The 25,451-nt window shown below is 34.5% G+C and overlaps 1 protein-coding gene across 5 annotated transcripts in view; it reads right to left on the bottom strand.

Moving 5' to 3' along the window:
- The window catches only part of GPATCH2 (G-patch domain containing 2), a 189,890-nt gene that overhangs the window by 141,630 nt on the left and 22,809 nt on the right, over positions 1–25,451 (bottom strand). For 4 of the 5 annotated variants that reach the window (XM_070474507.1, XM_070474506.1, XM_070474508.1 and 1 more), the window contains exons 4-5: positions 24,207–24,389; positions 23,673–23,752 (exon numbers count right to left, since the gene is read on the bottom strand). In XM_070474507.1, coding sequence (XP_070330608.1) covers positions 23,673–23,752; positions 24,207–24,389 — 263 coding nt within the window. Of the gene's footprint in view, positions 1–21,598; positions 23,546–23,672; positions 23,753–24,206; positions 24,390–25,451 lie in introns of those variants that run through there. The other variant, XM_020910205.2, reaches the window with a different exon arrangement.

The raw sequence follows: 25,451 nt of genomic DNA, 5'->3' as shown, positions 1-25,451 counted from the left end.
TTTTCAACTTATTGGAAAATTCGCTTGACTTAATATTGACACAGAGATGTGTAAATCAATACATTCAGAATGAAAGATATATTTTAATTTAAAAATGTTCAGACTGCAGCAGTAAATCTATGCACTTAGTACATAAAAATCATCAAGAGTTTAAATGCTGAGGTATAGTATTGGGGCGAAACAACACCTAAAGGTGAATGAAAATACTACATTTCTACCACCAAAATTTTGACTTTTTAGACTGCATGTTAAGGGGATATTTACAAAATTTACTGAAATATATTTACAAGCAACAGATAAGCTGAATTTCATTGAGAATCCATCAAAGCCTGCAACCAGGGCACCACCTACCTGCTGTTTATAAAAAGTCCTATTTTTACATACAGCTAGCAAGCTATTGTGATTTTTCCAAATAAAATGGGAAATAAAAGAAATGAAAGTATCCCCTAATCTCGGTGATTTTTTAATGCAGTCCACAGCTTTAACTGGTATTCAATATGGTAGGCTGATTAAGATTTTTGAACAAACTCTGGGAGACAGCGGAGGGCAGAGGAGCCTGGCACGCTGCAGTCCATAGGGTCATAAAGAGTTGGACGTGATCTAGCAACTGAACAACAACAATTAAATTAAGATGGGTTAAAATATGAAACACAATAGATTTTTGAGTACAAAAAATGTCAAATATCTCATAATTATTTTTGCTAAAATAATTTTACCAGTACATGCACACATTTTCAGGGTACAAAGCCAGAAATAATCATGTGTTTCACTTAGGAAAATGTATTACACAAGAAGGCTAGACCTAGACAAGCATAAGAATATAGTTTCTCTATCTTCTTAAATAAATTTACCATATGTGTACAAGTTTAATTTGATCAATCACATCATAAATCTAAATGATCTTTAGATTGGGAATCCCTCTCTGCCACATACTGCCCATCAGATATTATAAAGAAATGAAAAGTAATAATCATAATCTTGATCATTGGTAAAATAACCTTTCAACTAACAAATCTGAAAGTTAATAGGGAAATGCTATACCCTTAAATATTCTGTTTCAAACAAAAAAGGATTAAGACGCGTTTATATTTACTAGAGTATACTAAAGTATGACCAGACCCAAAATCTCCCAATTATCTCAAAATCACAGTAAAGAGACCTGCGCCTTACATCCTGCCTATAATTTCTCTTTATAGTTAGTATATAACTTTCCTTCAGTAATCATTCTTTACTCTTGTCATCCTTCTCTTTTGAAAATTCCCCTTCCCCAATCATCCTCTCAAGCCTCGCTACTTAAAAGCAGGGTCCTCAGACCAGAAGTAGCAACATTTTCTAGAAGCTCTTAAAAATGCAAAAATCTGAAGCCCCACCCAAGACTTACAGAATCAGAATTTACATTTTAACAAAGTCCACTACACCCATGCTCCAAGATTTGCTGGGTGACTAAATTTAAGAAGTACTGCTTTAGACTTGCTGGAAAGAATTTCCATCTTCACAGTATGTTTCTCTTGTTCTTATCCTTTATAGGTTTTGTCTGGTCTTCAGGATAATAGGGTTAGAGAGCATCTTAGAAATCACTGATTTCAAACTTTCACATTACAGACAGGCACACTAGAAATAAGTAGTAACACCGAGCACAAGAACCTTGCATAAAAAGGCACTGATAAATGTCAAGTTGCAAGACAAAGGCAAGAAGAGAAATTGAAGCTGAAAGGGATTAAGGTCTTACACAAGTTCATATGGTTAATTAGTTGCAGGGATAAAACAACAATCTATGTCTCATGTTGATTCCAATGCCCAATGCTCGGTTCAATACAAGAGGCTACTAGCAAGACAGGGCCAGAGTTTTGGAGGGATTCCAGCCCTTCTCATTCCTTGCTGGGATGTGTAAGAGTGCATGCTTCTTGGGACTAGGTGTATGTGCATACATGTGGACACTCACGGGAACACACGTGCATGCCTAGTTCTGGAGTGCTTTGCAGAGCAACAGTTTTATTAATAACCACTTAAAGCCTAACATTCAAGTTTTACAAATATGGTGTCTATTTTTTCAGCTTCAAGTCAAATTCCCTTTTCTACAGTCTTTGATCATCTTCACTTCTATCAAAACATATCTGAGGTAGCTGAGAGGTGGGAATCAGGAGGTCATGAGTAAAGGTCATGTGAGGTACACTGCAAACAGACACAGCAGCCTTAACTGGCTGGGCACTATTACTCGAGTTGGTCCTATTCATCTCTCCTACTTCTTTTCTTTCATATGCTTCTTCCTCTTTGTCACCCTCTTCCTGTTCCACTGCCCTTGCTCCTTTTCTTTAACTGCCACCGAAAAGACGAAGTTCAAAAAGTAACTTATACAATGCTTAACACTCTTGGGAAGAAAAGCACTACCCAAATTATTACAAATCATAACTTACAATTGTATAGCATTTTAAATTTTGTACCAAGTTATGTTTATAGAGCACTTTCTTAAAGCTATCACAATACCATAATGTCAAACTGCTTTTCATAATGACAGTGAATATAAAGATTAACTCCATATAAAGACATTCTATGGACATGGCAAATCTGTTCACATTTTCTCAATTAATAACATGTTATGAAAAATTGTGAGAGAAAAAATATTTGCATGATAAGACCAAAAAAAAAAAAAAAAATAGAAAAGGCAACACTACATTTATAAAATTTTACTTTAAAAAAAGCAAAAATACCTGTTTAAAAAAATATATATGTATATAGTGAAGCTAAAAGATGAATTTCATCATGTCCTATCAAAGACCAGAAGAAAGTGGCAGAATGTAAACAATTCACAGTATATAACCAGTCAACAAATTATCAAACATAGAAAACTTTAATGATTTAAATAATTGCCTTGGTTACTTATTGAGCCTTATTCTCAACTAACATTTGAGTATAAAATATACTTAACTATAATTAACAGGCACACCTAGAGGTTGTAGAGTTTATACTACAACAGAAATAAACTACTGAAATACACCAATCATTGTAAGAATGCCATATATGGATAACTTTATTATAAAAGCAATAGAAATTAGAACTTTTGAGACTAAACTCCTTGGATAGGATGCAGTAAAACATGGGTAAATGAAAGACTACTAATGTCTCATAAACTGTCACTGAATTTAATTACTCCCATTCCCCCCATTAATAGCACAGATGAATTAAACAGTAGATGAGTTAGTTAAGACAAGGCTGAAGGAATTACCGACAGTGTGGGACAGAAAAACAATGAAATGGAAACTAGGAGAAAAGGGTTATGAGATATTGAGGGTAAAATGAGAAAGTGCAACACACGTCTGTCTGAAGTCCTAGAGAAACAGAAGACGTATAATAAACAAAAGAGAACATTTAGCTAAGGGCTGAAATTTTTAAAAAGCTGGTTAGACAGAAATTACTAGTTGTAGGAAAGACAACATAAAAGTGGGGTCAATAAATTCACATCTATGCATAATGTGAAACTATAGAATATCAAAGACAAAAAAAAATCAGCCAGAGTCGGGGGAAACAAAACCACGTTGTCTAACATGAATCTGACAACAGGTTGCTTATCAGCAACAACAAATGCCAGGAGCCAGTCACAGAGTACCTTCCAAGTGCCGAGAAAAATGATTTAACCCAGAATTCTATATGCAGAAAAACTACTGTTCATAAAGAAAAGTGAAAGGAATCCAGTTGCAGATTTAAAACAGCAAATTTACCAGTTATAGACACTAGGATACCTTCTAAGAACATATTGAAGAAAAGGATCTTGCAAGGAAAATCTAAGACTATCTAAGAAGAAATGCTAAGAATCTGGTAGACTTTTAAAATCTAAATAAATTATATATGAATATTAATATCTAGTTCATACATTTATAAAACTAAAAAAATTGGAGAGGAAGAGAATGTTTTGGCTTGAAGAAGTATGATCAAAATTAGTTTTATGGTCTTTGTATTGTCAGAAGTCCCGACATTACCCACGTACCTTAAATTTAACATACAGCTGAGAACTCAATATTTCTTAAACAGTCAGGCATTTTTACAACTCTTCACCTTTGGTTTGCTGACCTAAAGTACTAGACTTAGAATTGGATGACCTTTGGTCATCCCTTAAAATGACCTATTGCTACAAACAATTCTATGTTGATCCTCACAAGAAGCCCACGTTCATTCATTCAATAGTCTCACTAATATTCTGAGTTCCGAACTACAATGTGTTAAACATTGTTCTAGATACAAAAGAGAGAGGCCAATAAGACAGACAAGAGTCCCAGACCCTAGAAGCATAAATTCTAGCAGTTGGAGATAGCAGACAAGAAAAAAAAGAAATAACTTTTCAGATTAAGTTAGATGCTATAAAGGAAAGGGAAAAGGTCACATAAAGGGAAGTAAAAGAGTGAGGGAAGTAAGTGATCAAAGTAACTTTGCCTAAGACTGTGTAACAGTGTGAATCAAACAGAGCTCTAACTCCAAATCTCCTAACCATGCTACTATAGAACACTACCTTTAAATATACCTTTAAATATAGTCAAAATAAGTGGTATTCATTTGTATGAACTACATTTTTTTCAATTAAAGATCTGGGCATGCCATCAGAGAGACAAGAATAAATGGTAAGTGTTTTATTCCCTTATTCCCTTTCACTCCCATGGTCAGTATCAAGTGCGGTGTTTTGGTTTATTTCCTTTGTTGGCTATCAAATCTTAAAATGTTTTGAATCTGAATATCTTTAGTTAGTATGCAGCTGTCTCCCCGACACCACGTTACTTCCCACATACGTGTCTATATTATCTGCCTGGCCCCTAAAGGAATCTGAATTTGGACTCCTGAAGTTAATGTGTAATAGTAGTGTCTTTACAGCTCACAAAGTCCTATGACTTGTGAGGTAACTTTCATGAAATAAGGTAACTTATTTCAAGTTACCTTTTATTACCCCTATTTAGGGATGAGGAAACTGAAGCTCAAAAGTGTTTTCTCCAAGGTCATGTAGCCAGTAAATCTGAGAGAGGCTATTCTGATTTCTGGTTGTGTGCTTTTGGCTTGCACTGTATCAGCAGGGGCTAACACATGGTTCTCTGACTGATAGTGATGGCAGTGGGGACTCTGAATGAGAGGCGAGATGCCTCCTGGCAGGGAAGTTTACAGGTAAGATTTTAAAGAAAATGTACTTTGATGAATGGGCAAGATTTCCCCAGACTGACATGAAAAGCGTGATATTTCAAGTGGTAAAAACAGCAGGAGCCAACTGACAGATGATGGAAAGTTCAAGACTTATTTAGAATACATCAACTGCAGGGGAGTTAGGATGTGAAGATGGGAAGAGAGCGGAAGTCCTAATGGCAAAGACCTAGAACAAGAAGAAAAGGAATTTACATGCTGTTGGTACACTAGTAGGTTTAATGTTAGAGTCAAATGGGGCACAAAGATCACGTTAGAATTTCAGGAAAGCTGATGATGGCAAGAAAGTAAGTAGAGAAGGAAAGACTAAATAAGGAGGCTAGTAAGGGTACATCAACGGTCAAAGACACTGAACTAGAGAATTGGAGAAAAATAATTACTAATTGACCTCTTTTAAAACATACATTTTGCTTGAAAATGGTAAAGTTTACCTGGCAATTCCAAAAACTATGGTTAAAAATGTTAAAAATTTCAGTCTCCAGGATGAATTCACATTCAACTAGAAAGGCTATGGAGAGGCAAGTGGGGAAAACAGAAGAGGATTCTAGACCAAGAATCAGACTATTGACCCTGCTCTGCTTATTAGTTAAGTCAGTTACTTATCTCTTCAGAATCTTAACTTCCTTTTTTGAAAAAACATGCTGTTACTCTTTGCAAAACTGAATGCTACCATGCAAAGGTGACAACTGTGATCTTACAGTTATTGTTAAAATCTTCACTAATGAGAGTAATAGAAAAAAACTATTACCACTTAAGCAATAAATTGACTCTATTATTAGCCAGTGTTTATAAAACCACCAGAGGAATACCACTAAAATCTATTATTGGTATTTAAAAGAAAAGCTTAAGTGTTTCAGCTGATCTTTTTTTTATGTAAAAGAGCATTATTTGATTTACTTTCATATCTAATGTGATGTGGAAATCAAATTAGAAGGTACACATAAGTCAGAGATTACTTTTAAGGTTTTCACAGCTAGCTAAATTTATTAAAACCTCTAATTTGTTAACAGAGAAATTAATTTGGTAAGTACCAATGACTAACACACTTTATATTAAAGAATCCATATATCAAAAAATTAATAAGTTCACAGATTAAAAAAAAAAAGTAGCACTACTTTTAGATGAAGAAAACCTGTAATTCATGTCTGATCTTTGCCTTAGAAAGCATCTGTTTTCTTTACCAGTTAGCTCAATTAATGAATGCTATTTCAGCTATTCTGGCTATACAAATTACATTTTTTTACCTGCTAAATTAATCATATGACATCTTATATATTAGTGATGATACAAATTTGCCAGTGAGTTACAGGTTTGATTCAAATTAATGTAACTTTCATTCCTAATAGTATCACCTTCAAAAATATATTCTAGAATTTTAACTGATATAAAAAGTGTCAACTTAACACCAAGCCTCAGAACATGCTGACTGCAAGCACATTTTGGTAGATTTGTGGGAAGGAAAACTGATTCTCATTTTCATTTTTAAATTTTATGTAATAGCACAGTAAAGGTACAGGTGGAAAAGAAAGGGGGAGATACCAATCTGACTTCACTGTGAAATAAACAAAGAAAGGTACACAATTAAAATGACAAAATCAGTGTTCACCATCTAGTATCTGAACATCTACTTTAAGTCTAATAATAATATGAGTAGTATAAAGAACGGGAAATGCTCATGCATCATGTACTAAATTAAAAAACAAGAACAACTACATTCTAAAATACCATGTGAAAAACCAATCTGATTTCACACTTAGGATACATTAAAAAGAACAATCTGAAAATGTATACATAGAGATTTAAAAAATAAATCTGGAGATTAATGAAGGGAAGACCTCTGTGTCAGACACACAGAATATAGCTGATTGCTGTGTTCCCTTTTGGGTTACTGCTATGAATGGAAAATAAAAGGAGGCTCCCAATTGACCCTAATCCAAATGAGTATTCCCTCTTCTTTGTATCACATACTTACATGGAATCATGCTGCTACTCTGTCTTTCTCCCCACATTTTGATTCAAAAAATGGATCTATGACAACAATCATCTAATAATCGCCAAAGTGCTTCTTTTATGAATCTGGCCCTTCCTCAAGAAGTTAAGACTGAAAAGTCTTTTAATCTCTTTCTGAAAAGAATTACTGGATTGCATTTCAGTTCAAGTTCAAGGGTATTAAAATGTACAGTGGAGAGTGAAAAAGGTGCTAGGTTATAGATTTTAACTTCTTAACTAGAAAACTGACTCAAAATAGATTTTCTAATTTACAATGAATCAAAAGAGAAAACATTAGACCATAGCAAAAGTGGCACAAATGTATCAAAAACCAAATGAATAAACATTTGAGGAGATTTATTATTAGAAATTGCAATAAATTTTGGAAAGATGAATTGATTTTAGTTAAAAGGTATAACTGACAATTTATTGGGCGGGAAGATGCATTATTTTCCAATTGTTATCCATCTACAGTAAAACTGATTTGTGTCCTATTGTATTTTATGGAAAAGGAGAGTGCAACTTTCAGTGATTTAGATTAAATGTATTAATCATAACCAGGCACTGTGAACTATATATCTACTATTAAAGAAGATTTTTGACATTTAATTCTGTAGCAATATTTTGGCTCTGTACCACTCTTCCTAAATCCAATTCCTGCTACAGTTGGCAGGTTTCTCCCTTTTAATTTTATGAGGCTTAAAGTAGCATTTAACCACCCATGCGGTAAATAATGCGGGATTAGAAATATTTAGTGTTTTGTTTCCCTTTCAAGAGTGGTAATCCATCAAATCCAAAAATGTTCTCTAAAATTTTTCTATATTTTTGGCAATCTCTAATATACGATACCATAAAAACTATAAAATTAAATAAAATGCATTACATAGCCAGAATAGATCTGCTTTTCTAAAGAACTGTGTGAACCAAAAAGAGCAGATAAAGATCACTTTGAACTAGCAACACGAGTCCCCTAACAAAAAAACAAAATAAAGTAAAACAAAAAAAAATATGGCTTAAAACATGATACTTGATTAGAATGTTTTAATTTTACTCCCTTGGGTAATGAATCTTAATGTGTGTGCAAATTATTTCTAAGCAGTTTAACCATTTAATACACATCTAAACCACAGACTATTGAGAGACAAAGTATTAGAGTTATAGAGGAAAACAATTATTAAACATCTAGAGTGCTAGGTATTTGGCTAAGTGCTCTATAAATGTAAAAATAAATTTTAAGTTTAGTACATTATCTGGTACACATTTGCCCCCAACAAATTAAACTGAATTCACAGTCTTTTTCTCATACAAGTGAGGCACAAGATGAAAATGAAATGATTAACCTACAGAAGTTTATAACTATAATTTAGAATAGTAACAAAACACTTTTACATTTATCATGCGAGCTTAAAAAGAATCAAAAATTTCAATTAAAAAGTATAATTCTGCTATGAAATCAAAGTAACTACTGGAAGTAAAACTGACTTTAAACAAAATCAAATTCCACTTTTAAAATTTTAATTTAATGAAATGTTCATTTGGTTATTAGTTAATCCAAATTATTGCAATAATCACACTATAACTGCACGTGGTACTCTGAGATACATCAAAGTAATAAAGTAACCTGTCAAACGAGTAATTATCTATATTTAATCTATATATAAAACAAATGGTCCAGAAATGAGTAAAGTCTGTAATTCACTCTAGACACACTGATGCCATATATTCATGGTTAGAACATCTAATTTCTTCATGCATATTCATATCTTAATTCACTTTTAAGTTTATGATGACTGTTATGAAAATAAGTGTATGTCCTCAAGGTATCTAAATGAAATCAAGAACCACCTACCAGAAATAATATAATCTAAAAAGAAAATGTGTGTATGTATGTATGTATGTGTTTGTAAAGGCCCTTTTTTCATATATAAAGTGTCTGCCTTGCCCTTGGTTTCACAGTGCCGGACTGTGAAGCTTGGAATTACACAGTGAGAAAAACAGGAGGAAGGAAAATTCATCCAGTCAGCTAGACAGCCAGCACCTCTAAGTAACATTACAATGGAAAGTAAAGGCATTTCAAGAACAATCATATGATCAATATATATAATTATGTGTTTAAAATGTTGTTAGTAACATATATGTACAATTTGCTGAAGAACCTGTAATATATATGAAACAACTTACTGAAGAAACAAGATGTTCAATCAAGGAGTCAGATCAATTGGTTTTTCCTATAAACAGACAATTCCAAAGACTATATTAGACCGGTACTAGTACTTTAAGATCCTAACTGAGAAAGGAGGATTAGGGGAAAGTTGTGATGCTAATAAATATGAAGAAAGCTAATGCCAAATTCATTGCATGAATTATTTCCTTCAAAGTAATTTGCAGCAACTTAAGAATTAACAATAAAAACTCATAAATCTTTCCTCAAAATAAGTGAGTGAGTGAGTGAAAGTCTCTCAGCTGTGTCTGACTCTTTGCGCTCCCATGGACTGTATAGAATTCTATACAGGCCAGAATACTGGAGTGGGTAGCTGTTCCCTTCTCCAGGGGATCTTCCCAACCCAGGGGTTGAACCCAAGTTTCCTGTATTGCAGACGGATTTTGTACCACCTGAGCCACCAGGGAACCCCAATCAAATTTTGAAATTGATCTTTTCAAGCTGACAAGAAATTTTAAGTGTCAGGTCTCATTGTATCAAAAGCTAACATTCAAAAAAAGCTAAATCACTATAGGTCCAGCTAAAAATACAGAAAAGAGTGTGACTTCTGATAATTTTCATGTGTAAGAAGATCAGAGTTCAGAAGACCTAGATCTGATCCTTCATGATGAAGTTAATTCTTTGAAAATCACTTGAGTCCACAAAATGAAATTACAGTAATACTTAAATCACAGGATGCTGGGGTTTGTAAAAACGCTCTTTACAAAATATTCCATTCTATTTAAATTTTTATTGCTGTCACTCACCTTTCTGGATATGAAGAACCTAACTGATGATGAGAAAGAAAAGACATAAATGTCAACAGGTACCAAAGGAAAGGAGAGAAAAAAACACTTGTGAGAAAAAAAACAGAAGAGTTGATAAGAGACATGGACAGCACAGCTACATGATGAAAATTATTACACTGAAAAATACAACATATATCCAATTCAGTAGATTTAACTTGATCAACTAAACACAGAATAATTATGTACCCAATATATTCCCTAGATTGACCAAACTATATATAACTAAGTGTATTATTTCAGTGGGCCATTAGGCCTGTCAATTTTTTACAAATTAAAAATTAACTGGAAATATTTTTACCCTTGAACGGTAAGAGAGATAGCTTGATGGCTAAGTCTTTGGGGAGTGGGTCACAGGGCTAGAGTTTAAATTCTGATACTAACAATTATAAGCAGTGACCCTGAATAAGTCATTTAAGCCATCTGCTCCTGTTCTTGGCTTATAAAGTGGAGAGGAGAATAATATTTATCTCAATCGGCTTTTTTTTTGAACATTAGATAAGTTAACATACCTAGATTAGAATACCACCTGGCAAATAAAGACTCAATAAATGCTAGCTAATATAATGAACAGTAATCAAATATCTCTGTCCTTTCATATTAGTTACATAAAGTAAAAGCAGAATTATTTAATAATATACTAAAATGAAACATTATGCAGCCAAACAAAGGAATAAAAATGGGTATAATCTGTTAGACTTTCTTTAAAGTTTAAAAACCACAGTGCAGATTAACTGATGCTGTATTTGTGTAGATGGGTATGGGAAGAATTGGATGTAGGGCACTTCTTGTCATATTTGTCTCTTAAAACCTGTGAATCTATGACTTAAAAAAAAAAAAAGAAAGTAAAAGGAAAATACTAGGTAGCATTTACCAATAAACGTAACCTACCCACAAATCATACATTTCAGCTCCCTCTCAAAGCCCCACTAAGATGACAGTAAGGAATAAAAAAACTGTAACTTCACAAGGACAAAGGAAACAGGAAAGAAGATACCACCAGGCAATCTATGTTCACAAAATCACAGAAGAAGAAAACAACAAACGTGCGGCTGGCCACTCAACATTCTCCAGCAATGGGGTAGGGGGCAGGTGGCAATAAAAAGTAAATGGACTGAAGCAACAGGTTCCACAAAGTTTCAGAAACTGGAGGCTCCAGATACCTCTTAAATAGGGAATTGCTCAAAAGCCTATTTTTTAAAGTTGATTCTTGGTCCCAATCCTTGGCCAATCAGTCACAGAACATTATCACCCCTTCCTTGTATCCCAATTGAAGCACAAAATGTATGGTAAGACGATGTGAAACTAGAAAGGGCCACTGCTACTGCTAAGTCGCGTCAGTTGTGTTTGACCGTGTGCGACCCCATAGACAGCAGTCCACCAGGCTCCTCTGTCCCTAGGGTTCTCCAAGGCAAGAACACCGGAGTGGGTTGCCATTTCCTTCTGACATATCTTTAGTAGAAGTAAGAGAATTCAGTGAAAGTCTGCAGACAGAGTGCCTGGTCCTCTGCTTTGCAAACAGAATGCTGGTGAGTGGAGTCAAACATGAGACCACCCCATTCCCCAGCCCCCGACATCCTACCCTGCTTGACAGGAGATTACTTATTAGGAGATTATTGGGCTTCACAGGTGGTGCAATAGTAAAGAATATACCTGCAATGCAGGATAGGCAAGAGACACGGGTTTGATCCCTGTGTCAGGAGGATTGCCTGGAGAAGGAAATGGCAACCCACTCCAGTATTCTTGCTTGGAGAATTCCAGGGACGGAGAAGCTTGGCGGGCTACAGTCCAAAGGGCTGGAAAGAATCAGATATGACTGAATGACTGAGTATAGCACATGAAAAGGAAATCACTACGGATAACAACATTTAAGGATCCCCCAACCAAAAGGTGAGCATCTGCACACAGGGCAGCCAAGCAGCTTTTTAGTGCCCTCTCAGATGGAATCTTACCTGCATCACATCACGAAGTACATAAAAGGACAAATTAAAAACAGTGAAGGAAAAAATAAATAAATAAATAAATAAAAAATAAAAAATAAAAACAGTGAAGGAGTTCCCTGGAGGTCCAGTGGTTAGGGCATGGTGCTTTCACTGCCAAGGGACTGAATTCAATCCCCAGTCTGGGAACTAAGATCTCAAAAGCTGTGCAGTATGGCCAATATTAAAAAAAAAAAGAGGAACTTAGATACTAACATTGGTAGGAAAAGATGTCACTTAAAGTTGTACTAGCAATTGGACAAAAGGTTGTAGTGGTGGAAAAGTCCCTAAAAAGTATAAGGTAATACCCAGTAGATCCTCATCAACATTTAAAATATTATTAAGCAAATACTATGGGCTAGGAGCTGGACTCCTGTCACTGGGGTGCTATGTGCTTGGGGATATAATGCAAACATAGATGAGTTATTTAGTTGCAAAATCATGCCCGACCTCAACCTCAAGAACTGTAGCCATGGAATTTTCCAGGCAAGAATACAATCTGTGTCTCCTGCATCTCCTACATTGGCAGGCAGATTCTTTACCAGTGAGTCGCCAGGGGAAGCCCCATGAAGATGAGTAACAGTGTAAAATAGAAAGGTCACCCATGAATGAATGAAAGAATGGCGTTTCAGAAGATGGAGTCATCTTTGAAGTGTGATGAGTTGGAGAAGGTTTTGAAGAAAAGGTATCGAGCCTGAACTACTCCTTGCAGAACATGAATCTAACAGTAAGAAGATGGGTGCACTATTGTGAGCAAAAATATAGAAAGAATGAACATGGCTGAGTAAGGGCAGACTGAGGGAGAGGTAGGGATGCTATGACCTAGTACCATCTGGAAAAGAGTGAAGTGTTATCTATAGGTCATAGGTGAGCAGGGAAAGTCAGAAGGAACAAACCTGACTTTGATGATAAAGGGGGTAAAAACTATTTTTTTGGCTAGGGTATAACCATGTTTTAAAAATGTTTACATGGAGACACATGTCATACGGATTAGAGGGAGGAAAACTGGAAGAAAGACCAGCAAGGAGACTAAGGTACTATCAAAATGTAAGGTTATGAGTAATTACGATAGGGCACTGACTAGGTGAAAACTGGAAAGAAAGGGCTAAAAACATAGATAAGGAAAGGAGTGAGACACAGACATGTCTAGATGTGGAAAGAGTGAAGGAAAACAAAGATAACACATAAAACTAAAATATTAACTGAACAATGAAAAACAACTTAGGATCAGTGCAAATGAAGAATGAAAAATAACAGGATCAGTGCGTCCCTTAGCAAATAGGTCTCTCCTCTCTCTCTCTCCATGTCCCAATTAATTTTCACTAACCAAACTACAAGCTACTAGGGGCCAAAGACATATCTTATTTCCCACAGTGAAGGTACCACATGCCTTAATTACATGTGCATAGAACTAAACCAAGAAGTCTATGGCTGAAAAAAACACAATTAAGCAAGACATCAAGTTTCTGAGTCAGAGGTAACATGCACTTACTTTTTCATCCAATAAATGAAATACTTCTTTAAAACATTCTTGTGGATCAAAAAGTTAGAGGAATCTATCAAAGATACATATAAATTAAAAGGGATGACATAAAATCTAAGTAATAATTTATTTTGGGGATTATGTAGGTTTAAAAGAAACATTTCTAGACTGCTGCTGTGTGCTGGGCTTAGTTACCGTGTTGTGTGTGACCCTTTGCAACCCAATGGACTGCAACCTGCCAGGCACCTCTGTCCATGGGATTCTCCAGGCAAGAATACTGGAGTGGGCTGCCATGCCCTCCTCCAGGGGATCTTCCCAACCCAGGGATCTATACACTTTAAAATCTATACTACATACTTCAATATCTATACAAATTTGAAAGACTTCAAAAAGGCCAAGTACACGCCATTGAATATTACTATGATGGTGAACTGTTATAAACAAAGATCAGGTTTAAATATGAAGTTCTAAAAGGAAGATGCTATACTGTGAGTGGCATAAGTCATCACTTCTTGGTACAAAAAGACATCATTAAACTTTTAGTTTATTCCTCCATTAAGGTACTGGTAAATGTTTTGGACACTTGTGATTTAACAACAACAAAAATTTTACAAGTTTTATTGGCTTAAAGTATATATACCTGTTGGCATGTATCTCTTGTTTGTTAGAATTCAAACAAGACTGGATGACATGTAAAAAATATCTGGTTATCATTGGCTAACTATAGCATAGGGACCCCTTTTATTTTTAAGACTTCTTAGTGAATTCTCAGTTGTTCAAACTGACCTTCAGTTGGAGGATTTGCAGGTGACTTCAATATAGAAAGCACTTGTTAAATATTATTTGGAAGTGTTCTATCTATCATTGATTTTGAACTTTTCTGCTATTAGATACCTGACATATCTGAAGGCAAATTAGAAAACTGAGTTTTATAGACCATCAAAATAATTCTATCAGCAACATAAAAGGCAGAAAACCAGAGTAGAAGCTTTGAAGAAAGTGAAGTGTTTGCAGCATTTCTATTTCCCTGATTTTGATTAAAAAAAAAAAAAGAAAGCAAGAAAAAAATTGGAAATCCTGACAATGTCACAATTTTAAAGAGCATCAAGGGATGGAATGTAAAAAATAATGCACACTAATCTCTATATAAAAATACACAGAAAACAAATTTATGGTTTACTAAAGGGAAAAGGGAGGTGGTGGAGATAAATTGAGAGTACAGAATTAACAAACTACCATACATAAAACAGATAAGAAACAAGGATTTACCATATAGCACAGGAAACTACATTAAGTATCTTATAATAACCTATAATGGAAAATAACCTTTAAAAATGTACACATATGATTGAATTGCTTTCCTATACACATGAAACTAATACTGTAAATCAACCATTCTTCAATAAAAATAAAAGGACAATCAATGTGATACAACTTACATAAAGAACTAAAATAGGAAAAGCTGACATATTGTGTAGGAATACATATGCAAGTGGAAATCTTTAATATTATAAGTTTGAGATACACAGAGGAATTAGAAAGTTCTGTTTCTGAAGGCAGGTGTTGAGAATAAGTTTTGTTTTTTGGTTATTCTGTAAACTGTACATTTATATTACCTATGCACATATCTTAGTGCAAGATTTTTATCAATAAAAATCATGCCATACACTAAAAAAAAAAAAAAAAGAGCAACAAGGAAATGGGTCCTCAATCTTCATTTATGGAGCCCAACAGTTACCAATCAGCAGTTTTAATTTCTAAAAAGAACATTTTACAACATATTGCAAAGGTTTTTTAGGATACAAAAGAGAAGAAAAAACTTTAAATGTTAAGTAACATCTTAAAAGAAGTATTTTTAAAAAACCTCAAATGTTTTTAACCCAATACTTTTAAGAGGAATCATGAAAAAGTCCAAGATAATTTGCTAAAAAAAAAAACTTAAGCCATTTCTTTACTAATAAACGTGAATGACGTGAAACTGAATCTGTATGCAAGCAGCAAAGTAAAGAAAATGAAGAAAGCATGGCATTTCATGATCTTTAGAAATACAATAAAAAGACTGGTTGCCCTGCACAATATTCAAGTAGCCATAAAAGCAGAATGATATAATATTAAAATATTACATTTCCAAACATTATGATTTACTCTAAACAGGAAAACCAGAATGCTATATAAATATTTGACACGTACAAATTTTTTTTAAGTAAAAAAAAACAAAACAAACATTTAAAAGCATCAGAATTAATACTGTACTTAAAGCAGTGGTCAATCTGGTCTGGAATCAGGAGAGATGTCTAGGACATAACCAAACTTCCTGAATGAACAAGTGTGAGAATCCCCTGTTTCTTTTTCCACACTGTTAATAGAAGCAATGAGAAGAAAGACACTAATTGATCAAGGCTGCACACTCACTCAATGGACATGAGTTTGAGTAAGCTCCAGGAGTTGGTGATGGACAGGGAAGCCTGGCATGCTGCAGTCCATGGGGTCGCAAAGAGTCAGACAGGACTGAGTGACTGAACTGAACTGAACATTTACTTCAGCCTGCGAATCATATTCTCTCTAATCACCTGCACATCCTTGGTTCACTATTACATTGTTAATGTTCAGTCACTAAGTCATGTCCAGCTCTTTGGAACTCCATGGACTGTGGCCCACCAGGCTCCTCTGTTGCTAGGATTTCCCAGGCAATACTGGAGCGGGTTGCCATTTGCTCCTCCAGGGGATCTTTTTCTTCACAGTCATTTTTACTTACTCATCCTCCTCCCCAATCAAGTTTATTTTTACTTACTAAAATATAAGCTTCAGGGAATCTTGTCTGCTTTGTTCACCAGTGTAAACCCAAGGCTTAAAAGAGTATCTTGCATATAGTAGAGGCTCCATAAATGTTTGTTGAATGAATGGATACTATCCAAAGGTCAATTAGAATATCAAGTCTGGTAAAATAAAGGGTTTAGTCTACTGTGGATCCCACCTACCGGGAAAACAGGCAGACAGCTTTAGACTCCTAATACAGTCTTAACCTGTAATCAGACAGTGTACACTCTACACCACTGCCCATGCAACAGGACAAACGGATTACCTTAACTCCTCAGAGATTATATCAGTTCACACACATTCCCACAGAACACAGAGTCTGAAATGATCTAACTCCTGTCCACCTTGCTAACCAAATCCTGTCTATGACATACTCAACACAAGTGTATCTTGTACTTTAGCAACTCTGGATTCAATTTCCTGAATATTCCATGCTGTTTCAAACTTACGCCTTGCCCACCCACACTTCTCTGCCTGCCAATTCCATCCCCAACGAGTGAGATCCAACTCATACTTGCAGACATTCCTCCTGTGTGAAGTCTACCCAGAATTCTGCCAAGCTCCATTAGAGGGAGGAGAGGAATAAGAGAAACAGAAAGGATATTATCACAGTTGAACTGAAGAAGAAATGTGAGAGCTACTAGGCACACTATTTATGGCTGGAGAGATACTGAGGAACCTTGGAAGGCAAGTAGGGAAAACAACCTGAAACAAAGAGCAAGAAAGTAGACCTGAAATGGACGATGCAAAAGATCAAGAAGAATGTATCGTAAACTACCGGAGAAACACAGAGAAGCGTCAGAACAGAGGATGTGGGTCCACGGTGGTTAGTCTGCTGGAAGCAGTAAAACATCTCAATTATTACTTTTATTATGGCACACACCTTGATTGTGCTCACTATTCAAGACAACACAGAATACTGCAAGGATTTCAAACTAACTCACACTTCCAACAGGATTGTGTTAGAAAGGAAGATTTTTTTATGAAGATAATCTATTTTTATTTATTAGTAACATGACAAAAGAATAAACTGGCTTACTAATGGAAAAGTTAAATGTGTAAATCGTAAATAATAACCTATTATAGGGATTTTCTTAGAATTAAATGAATTAAATAAGTAGAATGTGGAAAAATGTCTGGCATATAGTAAGCATCATCCTAAGTGCTTGCATTCACTGCTAACATTTGCTTTGCCAAGTTCCAGGCTTCTGAGGCATGACAAACCAAAAAAACAATATACGAAGTCAAGGCAATTCTAGTAATAAGTTGTTGGAGAAGGAAGCATAAGGACTTCAAATATATGGGGAAAAATGTATTAAGTGGCCACATTTGATAATAGGAATATACCAAGACTAAACATATGCTTATGCAATTTTTTCTAAAGGAATTTTAAGATTAAATATGGAGAACAGAATAAGCATTCAAATATTTGTTGGATGAATGAATGCATTATTATATATCTATATATACTATATATCAATATCTATATACTATAAATCTATATCTATATATCTATATAGTAATATTACTATATTATTTGAATTTATGTATATATATATATATATATATATATATATATATACACACACACACCAGTAAAGTGTAATGTAATAAAAGCAAATATCAATACTAATATGAATACTATTTTTAATGGAAAAGAATAAAAATTGTTAAATTCGTATTTTAAAATACCAATTATGGATATTAAATTTACATGACATGAAATATAAAGTTATGAATAATCACATCAAAATAGTGAATTTTAATTCAAACAAGAGACACTGTTAAAAAGTCTTCTGTAAAAGAAATATTTGTTATACATCTATTAAGCAGTCACTTTTCTATGATACAAAATCTACTTTATCTCAAAAGAAATTCTAAGAAAAAAAATCAGTTTCTAGTTGTGAAATTTTCAAGATCAGATAAAAACTAAATTATCATACATAGTGATAGATTAGAATACACATGATACAATTTATATTTAAAATATAAAAATTCTAAACATATATTCTTTTTATATTCTGCAAGGTATCCAAAAATTCTTTAAGGATACAAATGAGTATGAATTCCTAGGTTATAATTAAGCATTTAGTTATCAAACTCCATTGAAAAAAATAGATAACTAGCACATGGTCAAATTACAGTTGAGGACAAATGCTGGGAATGTTTTTAAGTATCATTTTAGGTCTGTTTCTATCATAAAATTTCAGACTAGGCTAAAAGAAAAGTTTATGTAGTTCCCTTATTTAAACCAAGTCCATTTAAAATGGCCCTCCCGTTATAAAAGCCTATAAATCAGACTAGATATTCCTACTCTAGTATCCTAAGAAACAATAAAACAACAGTTGAGTAAGACATATAGAGTAAATCATTACAGTAACATTATCAATATGCCACTCATGAAATCCTTTCATCTATGACTTCATAAATGAAGAAAAAATATAATATTCTTTTTCTCTTATAGAATGAATTGACTCAAGTGTCTGAACAGATATAAGCTACTACACTGTTGATTACAAACAGTATGCTTACTTGTATAGCATGACAATTTAGATAAAGGACTGACGTTCACATTTTTTCAAATATTTAAACTTGATAAATGTATATTAAATAAAAAGTCAGTAAAATCAGATTCATTTTGACAGAATAACCACCACCACCATCACACTTTTTTTCCTTACAACCATACAAAAAATGCACTGAAAAAATTGTAAAATCTTAAGATAGAATCCTTATGTACAATTCTTTATGTAATATTTATGTTGGATTTAAGGTACTATATTTTAAATGGAGCCATTTATTTTCTGATCTTTCAACAGACTACTCAATTTGAATGCTAATTTAGATAAATGTAACATTGTAGAAAGAGCATCCCTTTTCAAAAAAAGAAGATTAGAGATCTCTCACCTGCATAACACACTGATTAATTATGATGCTCAGAGATAGCACATGCTATCTAACTTAAATGCTATGCTTAACTCAGGTTAATCAGATTTACTTTGCAAGTACAGTGGTATCCCAAAACTGATTCTGGGATGGATCATTATTCTCAAGACTATTATTCTGAATTATACTTGATGCACAAATTCTGAAAATACAAGAGATTCAAGCTGAATCTCTTGGATAACAGCCACAGGGTATTCCTTGGAATTAATTATTATTTGCTAAATTCTCCTAAAAGAGGTGGATATAAGAGGCTGGTGAGCTAGGCTCCAATAAACTAGTGCCTTATTCGAACAGAAGACAGCAACAGTTAATTCCTCTCAGCATTAAATTCTCAGGACTTTGTCTGGATTCTCCCTTCACTCACATGGACAAAATTACTTTTAAGAATCAGATAACTCTGGACCAAAATCTCCTGACCAGTTCTGGTCTTTCTACAAATAAATATTAATAGCTTAATAATTGTGGTAGGAGGAAGAGGGGAATGGAGAAAAGAAGCTTAAAACAAGCTTTTTAGTTTGCAGTTGAGTTTTAAGATTTAATGCAGTGTCTGTCAATCTAAAATTCATTCAAAATCATTCTGCACAGACCACATTAAAGACAAAGACTGGCTCAAATATGAATCAGGTATAAAAGAAACATAAAAAGGCTGTAATCTAAAGCATTTTAAATATTAAATATGAAGGGATATTATATATAAAATATGAACAGGTAAGTTTTAAAGTCTAAAATTCTGTACTTGGACCCATGATACAAATGTTCTCTACATCATGAGCTTCTATGTTTCATATATCTAATAAGTGTGATGATCATTTATTTCATAAACACTGTAACAGAGATGGTGCTGGGCCCATTATGGGAACATAATCTCATTTAATCCTGATAACACTTCTGCAAAGCAATCATTGTTTCTCTTCAACAGAAAGAGGAAATGAGGTTCAAATTATAATTATAAGCGAAAAGAAGAACCTGGGTGGGAATTTACCAACATCTGACTTCAAAGTCTGTAAACTTTATATTAGGCAGTACCACTCTGCTCTTCTACAAAACCAGCTAGAGTCGATCCTCACTCCTAATTAATTATAGGTCCTACACAGGCAAATGTGCACATTCACTAAAATTTATTTGTAACCCCTAAGTCAACGCTTACACAGTGCTTTCATGGTCATTCACAGGCATGAGTAAAGCAGTGAAAAAAATGTGAATCATCTGAGGCACAAGTGCATTCCCCACTGAGGTCAAGTGAGGCAACAATCTGCTTTCTTGTTTCAGCTCTAATACTGTCAACAAGTGTCCTCTTTGTGGTTTACTTAGTCGCACATTTTCCACCTTTTTGTGCTTTTTTTGGTGATTCCCTGTCTTAAGTGGTCCCCAAACATACCGCTGCAGTGCTGTCTACAGTTTCTAAGCACAAAAAGGCGGTCATGTGCCTTATGGAGAAAATACACGAATTAGATAAGCTTTGCTCAGGCATGACTTATAAGGCTGTTGGTCATGAGTTCAATGTTAACAGATCAACAATATATATCAAGCAAGGTGTTTTAAAACACAAACATACACACAAGGTTATGTATCGATTGCATGATGTCATGACCTAAGTGCATAGGAACCTAACCCTGCGGTTTACCTGAGGAGCAGTCGTTCTTTAGCATTCACTAATTCAGGGAAGTGTATAGAACATTACTTTGGTGAATAAGAGAATCTGACTGGAAGTTTTTCTCCAAAAATGTTTACATTAATTTTTCAGTAGGAGATTCTCCTTCTGTCATTTCTCTCAAAGAACATTACATTTGTGTAGTCATCACCCATCTGTTTAAGAAACTCCGTGCTGCCATTCCATTTAATGGGTTTGCAGCTACATGTGTCTAACTTTGCTCAGGAAACTCATTTCTCTGTAAGGCAATCTGGCTTTCCAAGTGAAAGTCTAAGCAATCAAATTTCATTTCTTACTACCGGATGTTATGGCTACTGTTTAAAGATGACTGTTTTGTAAGGTTATGATTTTTTAACACTAGATCGTTACACATAATATGGACAGTACAAGCAACAACAACAAAAGAAAACTTAGCATAGGAATTTAAAAATATCAGCACAAACTGGAACTCTTACCTTTCTTGCCCAAGTCAGATACTTTATTGAAAAAAAAAAAGGATTACAGTACTTAAAAATCCAAACAAGGACAATTCAGAATTGAAAGAAAGAAAACTGGAAGGAGCTCATTGTCTTTAGTAAAATTTTGAATACAAAACACATGGACCAGGAAAACAGTTTATGGCCTAATGCACTAGTTTCATGATAAACACACGTATATAGTATATCTCCATCAAGTGAAACTTAATCACCTTTTTACAATTGAGAGGAAAGGCAGCTTTTACTATGGTTAAGCCATGTATCATCAATACCATGAAGCTAGCCTATCAGTTTTAATAGCTTCTATAAAATACCACAGTGAGATTGCAATAAGCCTAGAAAATGGGCTACAAATCCCAGCTATGCTCAAGCAAGCAGTGAACCAAATATAAAAATAGGTAAAACTGAACCAAGAACTAGAGAGCATTCATCTAGATTCATGATTGGTAAGGCAAAGTTCATAGGCCAAGGTTTTAAAGTGACTTATTCAGATCTAAAAGACAGTCATTATACAAAATAAAATAAAAGCATTTGTGTAATTCAGGAAAAAAAAAAATCACGAAGTTTCACTCCAAAGGACATAGCACAAAAACGCTTACTTACAATGACCAAATACCACATTATTGTACCTTTAAAATATCGCTTTAAATATGCAAAGGTAAAGAGACTCAAAGTCACACTTTATCACTTTTAATCTCTCCGGTTTAGACAAGTAATCTAAAAGATGTCACACATTCCTGCTTGATACATTTGCTGGAATCTTTCAGACTATAACAACTTTAGGGAAAGAAAATGTCAACTTCAAGTTTCTTTTCCAATGATCATATTTAAATGAGCCATTAAATGCTGAATTAACAATGAATCTATACAATAATATAAAAATACATGTATTGAATCACAATTTTCATCAATTATTGGAAATAATAAAAATAGTAATCATTGCAATATAACCATTTTGAAGAACTCAAATGGTCTGAATGTAGTATAGTGTCTATACCATCAATAGAAATGTTACATTTTCCCTTCTGCTTGGTAAAAATGAGCGCAAGCATCTTTGACACTCATAGTGACACACACATTTTCCATTCTAAGGATGTGTAAGCAGGTCTCACTTTTAAACATGACAATATGATTCAGTCATACAGTATTTTTTGTAATACCAGTATTTTGCAATACCAATACCATTTCAATATGGTCTAAGCCAAAATGATCATTTTAAATGGTTTTAGGTATCAGACAGAGGAGATAGTTTAAAAGGTAAGAGTAAATGATTCCACTAGCACAGACTAGGTTATCACCGTGACTAGTTTAAAACTAAAGATGAATTTTTCCAAGTACAATAAAAACTATACTATAAAATACAATGGGTTTGCAATACAGAGCAGATTATCCAAGTAGAAAGCAAACTTGAACAAAATACAAACTCTAGTAGATTATCAACCTTACCTATGACTCATCTTAGCCCTTATTAAAATACCCTGAGTAAAATGCAAATATTTTAAATAATGTTGACTATGTATGATTTCTCTAAAAATGAACCATAAACGTCAATGCATCATGTTTTTAAATTACAACAGTCAGATATGTAAAAGTGAGTTCTTATCCAGTCACAATATAAACATTAAGGAATACTGATGTGAAATCTGGAAAGTTTTAATTCTCTAGCTTTTGTGAGCAATTTGGCAAAGCAAGTGATACATAAATGGTTTCAATGTAAAAAAAAATCATAAAAGAGAAAAATATATAAATTTACAGTAGTTTCTACCCACCCTGGGCCAACCTAGATCCCTAAGAGCCTCGCCCATCAGGTTCACTTCTGACTAAAGGAAGAATACCAGTCCTCCAGCAAAAACAGCCCCATCCTTTCATCAAAGAGGCTCTCACTTCAGTGATATTCCTCCAGGGCAAGAGGACAGGAGCCAGGTTCCCTCGAAAGTCATTCCCCAGATGTTCAAAACGTAACTAATTTATTAGCATTAGAAGATTTGGTTTATAGGGGAATCTCACTGGTCCAGTTTGTAGCCTACAAAAAAATGGATTATTTTTAAGTATAACATTAGAATATGAATAAAGGATGAGGATGTGGCTTTTTATTCCACAGAAATGGATACATTTCCAAACATGACAAATAAACAAGAAAGCATGCCTACCATTGAAGGTGGGGTCCCTCCCGATTTTTTAATATTCTTGGAAGGCATTCCATGGAGGCGACTCAGTCTGGCTTGGAAACCTGGAAAATCAAAGTTCTCAGTTGAAGCAGAGTCTATGATCACTGGAGAATAAGATCCTATTAATTCAGAAATCAGAGTCAGTTGGAGGGGGAAATATATTGAACAGTAGTGAGGAAAAGGTGAAATTCACACTTAAAAGATCCAAAGCAATGCCTAGTAGGGTTCTAAGGCAGCCAGCGCATGACAATCAATTACTTAAGTGTCAGAGTATTATCCAGGGTTTCTCTTTCCTCCCAATTTATCATTTCAACATTTTTACGTGGGCCCAGCAAGAAAGTAAGTCAACCTTCCTAATAAAAACGGAGAAGTACGGGAGCTGAATTACTGGTCACCGCGTTTCTTCCGAGCATCTTGTGTCTCGTCTTTCACTTCTATTTAGCATCTCCTCCGTCCTGACTATTCCTAACCGACTACAGATCCCCTCTTCTCCACCAGTCAGGCAGTGCTACTGACCTCTTCTTCCCGGATGCGACATAAGGGGGAAAGAACCCGTTAGGATACTTTCAAAGACGGGATCGGGTAAGTTTTTGTCTAGATCAGTAGGATCTTCCTTTTCCCACCATGGAATGACTCCAGTGATGCCACACGCTCCCCCTGATTCCTTCTCGTAGAACCAGTCGCTCTGCTCATCATCACCTGCGCAAATACAAGAAACCCCCAAAGATTCAGTTTCATCATCCCAAGAAACAGAGCTGTCAGATTCAGATTTAAAAAATAAGAGATGGTAATTAAACCATAAGTTCAGATAAATGACTCATTTTTACTATAACTGTACAGTAGTTGCCTAAAATTTTTAATATATGTCCAAATACAAAATGTGCTCAGTCACTCAGTTGTGTCCGACTCTTTGTGACTCCACGGACTGTAGCTCCCCAGGCTCCTCTGTCCATGGGCTTCTCCACCCAAGAACACTGGAGTGGGTTGCCATGCCCTCCTCCTGGGGCTCCTACTGACCCAGGGATCGAACTCTTGTGTTTCGATTGGCAGGCAGATTCTTTTACCACTGAGCCACAGGGAAAGACCAAATACAAAATGGAGCATACTTATAATGAAAAGTAATTACTTATCCAAAATTCAAATTTAACTGAGGATCCTGCATTTTATCTGGAAATCATCTATATAATCTATAAAGAAAACTTTTCACTTAAATGTTACTTTAACATTATAACAAGAATTTCCATCAACAAGAACATAAAGTGTTATGTTTCAGAACCAGTTTAAAAATGTGAAAACAATAATACACTGGTTAATTATTTGGCAAAAACTGTAGGAAAATCCATTTAAGTTACTACTCTTTCCATGTTAAAGAAAAACAAGCCTCAATATCCTGCCAGGAATTAAAAGGTATAAAATTGTAGAACCTGTTCTTTGCAGCTGATAATGGTATATAATTAGCTTAATTTCATGATTTGTATGGAGTGCAAAAGGGGAAACAATCATGAACAGATGTGACTAAATGAAATTAATCTGATTAAGTTCATTAAGAAATAGTTGTGAAAAACTTGATTTTAAATGAAAAGTGACAACACCACAGAGTTTACAGAGAAACTACACTGAACTACTACAAGCAAAGTATTTTTAAAACAGAACACTATTCATAGAAAGTCTGACTTTTGGGAACATCTTTGAGTGTAATCATGGAGTAATGATCAATTTAAAATTCAGCATGAAAAATGTGCCCTCTGTGTCAATTGGCAG

The sequence above is a fragment of the Odocoileus virginianus genome, chromosome 11 (genome assembly GCF_023699985.2).
Source record: "Odocoileus virginianus isolate 20LAN1187 ecotype Illinois chromosome 11, Ovbor_1.2, whole genome shotgun sequence".
NCBI lineage: Eukaryota > Metazoa > Chordata > Mammalia > Artiodactyla > Cervidae > Odocoileus > Odocoileus virginianus.
The sequence above is the reverse complement of the archived record's forward strand: the minus strand, read 5'-3'. Positions and strand labels throughout refer to the sequence as shown.